At 48.6% G+C, this 1,108-nt stretch overlaps 1 protein-coding gene across 1 annotated transcript; it reads right to left on the bottom strand.

The window, feature by feature from the left end:
- On the bottom strand, positions 1–1,108 carry LOC117352408 (uncharacterized protein C11orf96 homolog). The gene has a single exon (XM_033928909.1). The coding sequence runs from the start codon at positions 822–824 to the stop codon at positions 462–464; it is 363 nt and encodes a 120-aa protein (XP_033784800.1). The 5' UTR covers positions 825–1,108; the 3' UTR covers positions 1–461.

Here is a 1,108-nt window from a genome sequence, read left to right as displayed (position 1 = left end):
GTTACAAACGTATGAAAATAAATAGAAACATGATTCTCTCAGGGCATCCAAAGCAATCAGAGAATATTCTATAATAAAAGCAGCACTGAATAATATTAAGTACTAAACACCCCGAATCTCTCTGGAAAATGCTCTGCTCACAGCTGAAAATGTCTCTCAGGACCTGGCCTGCTCAGGCTGGTTTAATCCTCAGCAGAATGGAAAACAAAGTCAGACCATGGACAGGGGGCTTCTCGTTTTCTTACGGAGCAGCCTTCAAGTCCCTACCATCAAGGGCTGGCGATTAAGTTCCTCTCTCAGGGAGAAAATGAGTCCAGTGTCAGTTCGAGTAGCTTTCCAGCCACGAACATGCAAACATTTCTTTTCTGATATCTCTGATTTCCAGAGAGATCTTTACCCCAGTAAAGGTTATACACTTGGTCCTGAAAGAGTCTTTGTGACAGACTGGGGGCTTCTAGGAGCTAAAGAGCAGAATCGGAGTCGCTGGAGTCCAGGCTGTGACTCATTTTACAGCCGATGAATCTCTCTCTCTGCAGGTGCAGGTTCTGGGCGCTTCTCCTCAAACCCTCCAGAGATTGCAGGAAGGATTTCTTGGCTTTCTCCTCCTCGGTGGGGGAAACCCCTTCCTCCTCTACCTCCTGGATCTCATCAAAGGTGATGGGCTGGGTTTGAAATCTGCTGTGCCTGGGTCTCCTCAGCTTGCCTCTGGGGGCCTTGGCTCGGATGGGCTGGGGGAACTCCTCAGTGATGTAGATGCAGTGGGTTGGTAGCTCCTGGTAGCTGCAGCAGGTCCCCAGTACCTGAGCTTGCTTGGTGGCCATCATCTTCCCCTGTTTTCTGCTTCTGTGTTCTGGACCCTTTTTCTCAGGGAAGAGAGAGACAGAATTTTGCAGTCACTTACAGCTCAGTTCTTCCACCTGGTCCCAGGCTCTTTCTTTCTTCTGGACTGATGGTCTCTAATTCAGTCCTCTCCTGGGGATCTGATATCTTAGCTAGAAGTTACTCCTTGCTTTCCTTCCAGCTGGCTAAGGAAAGCTTAAGGCTGGAACTCTGTCCCAGTTTCTCTCCTGTCTCAGAGAAGCTCCTGCTTCCCTTCTTTATAACTGCA

The sequence above is a fragment of the Geotrypetes seraphini genome, chromosome 19 (genome assembly GCF_902459505.1).
Source record: "Geotrypetes seraphini chromosome 19, aGeoSer1.1, whole genome shotgun sequence".
Lineage (NCBI taxonomy): Eukaryota > Metazoa > Chordata > Amphibia > Gymnophiona > Dermophiidae > Geotrypetes > Geotrypetes seraphini.
The sequence above is the reverse complement of the archived record's forward strand: the minus strand, read 5'-3'. Positions and strand labels throughout refer to the sequence as shown.

Excerpts from the sequence above, each read along its gene's own strand:
- LOC117352408 (XM_033928909.1), bottom strand. The coding sequence starts at position 824 with ATGATGGCCACCAAGCAAGCTCAGGTACTGGGGACCTGCTGCAGCTAC.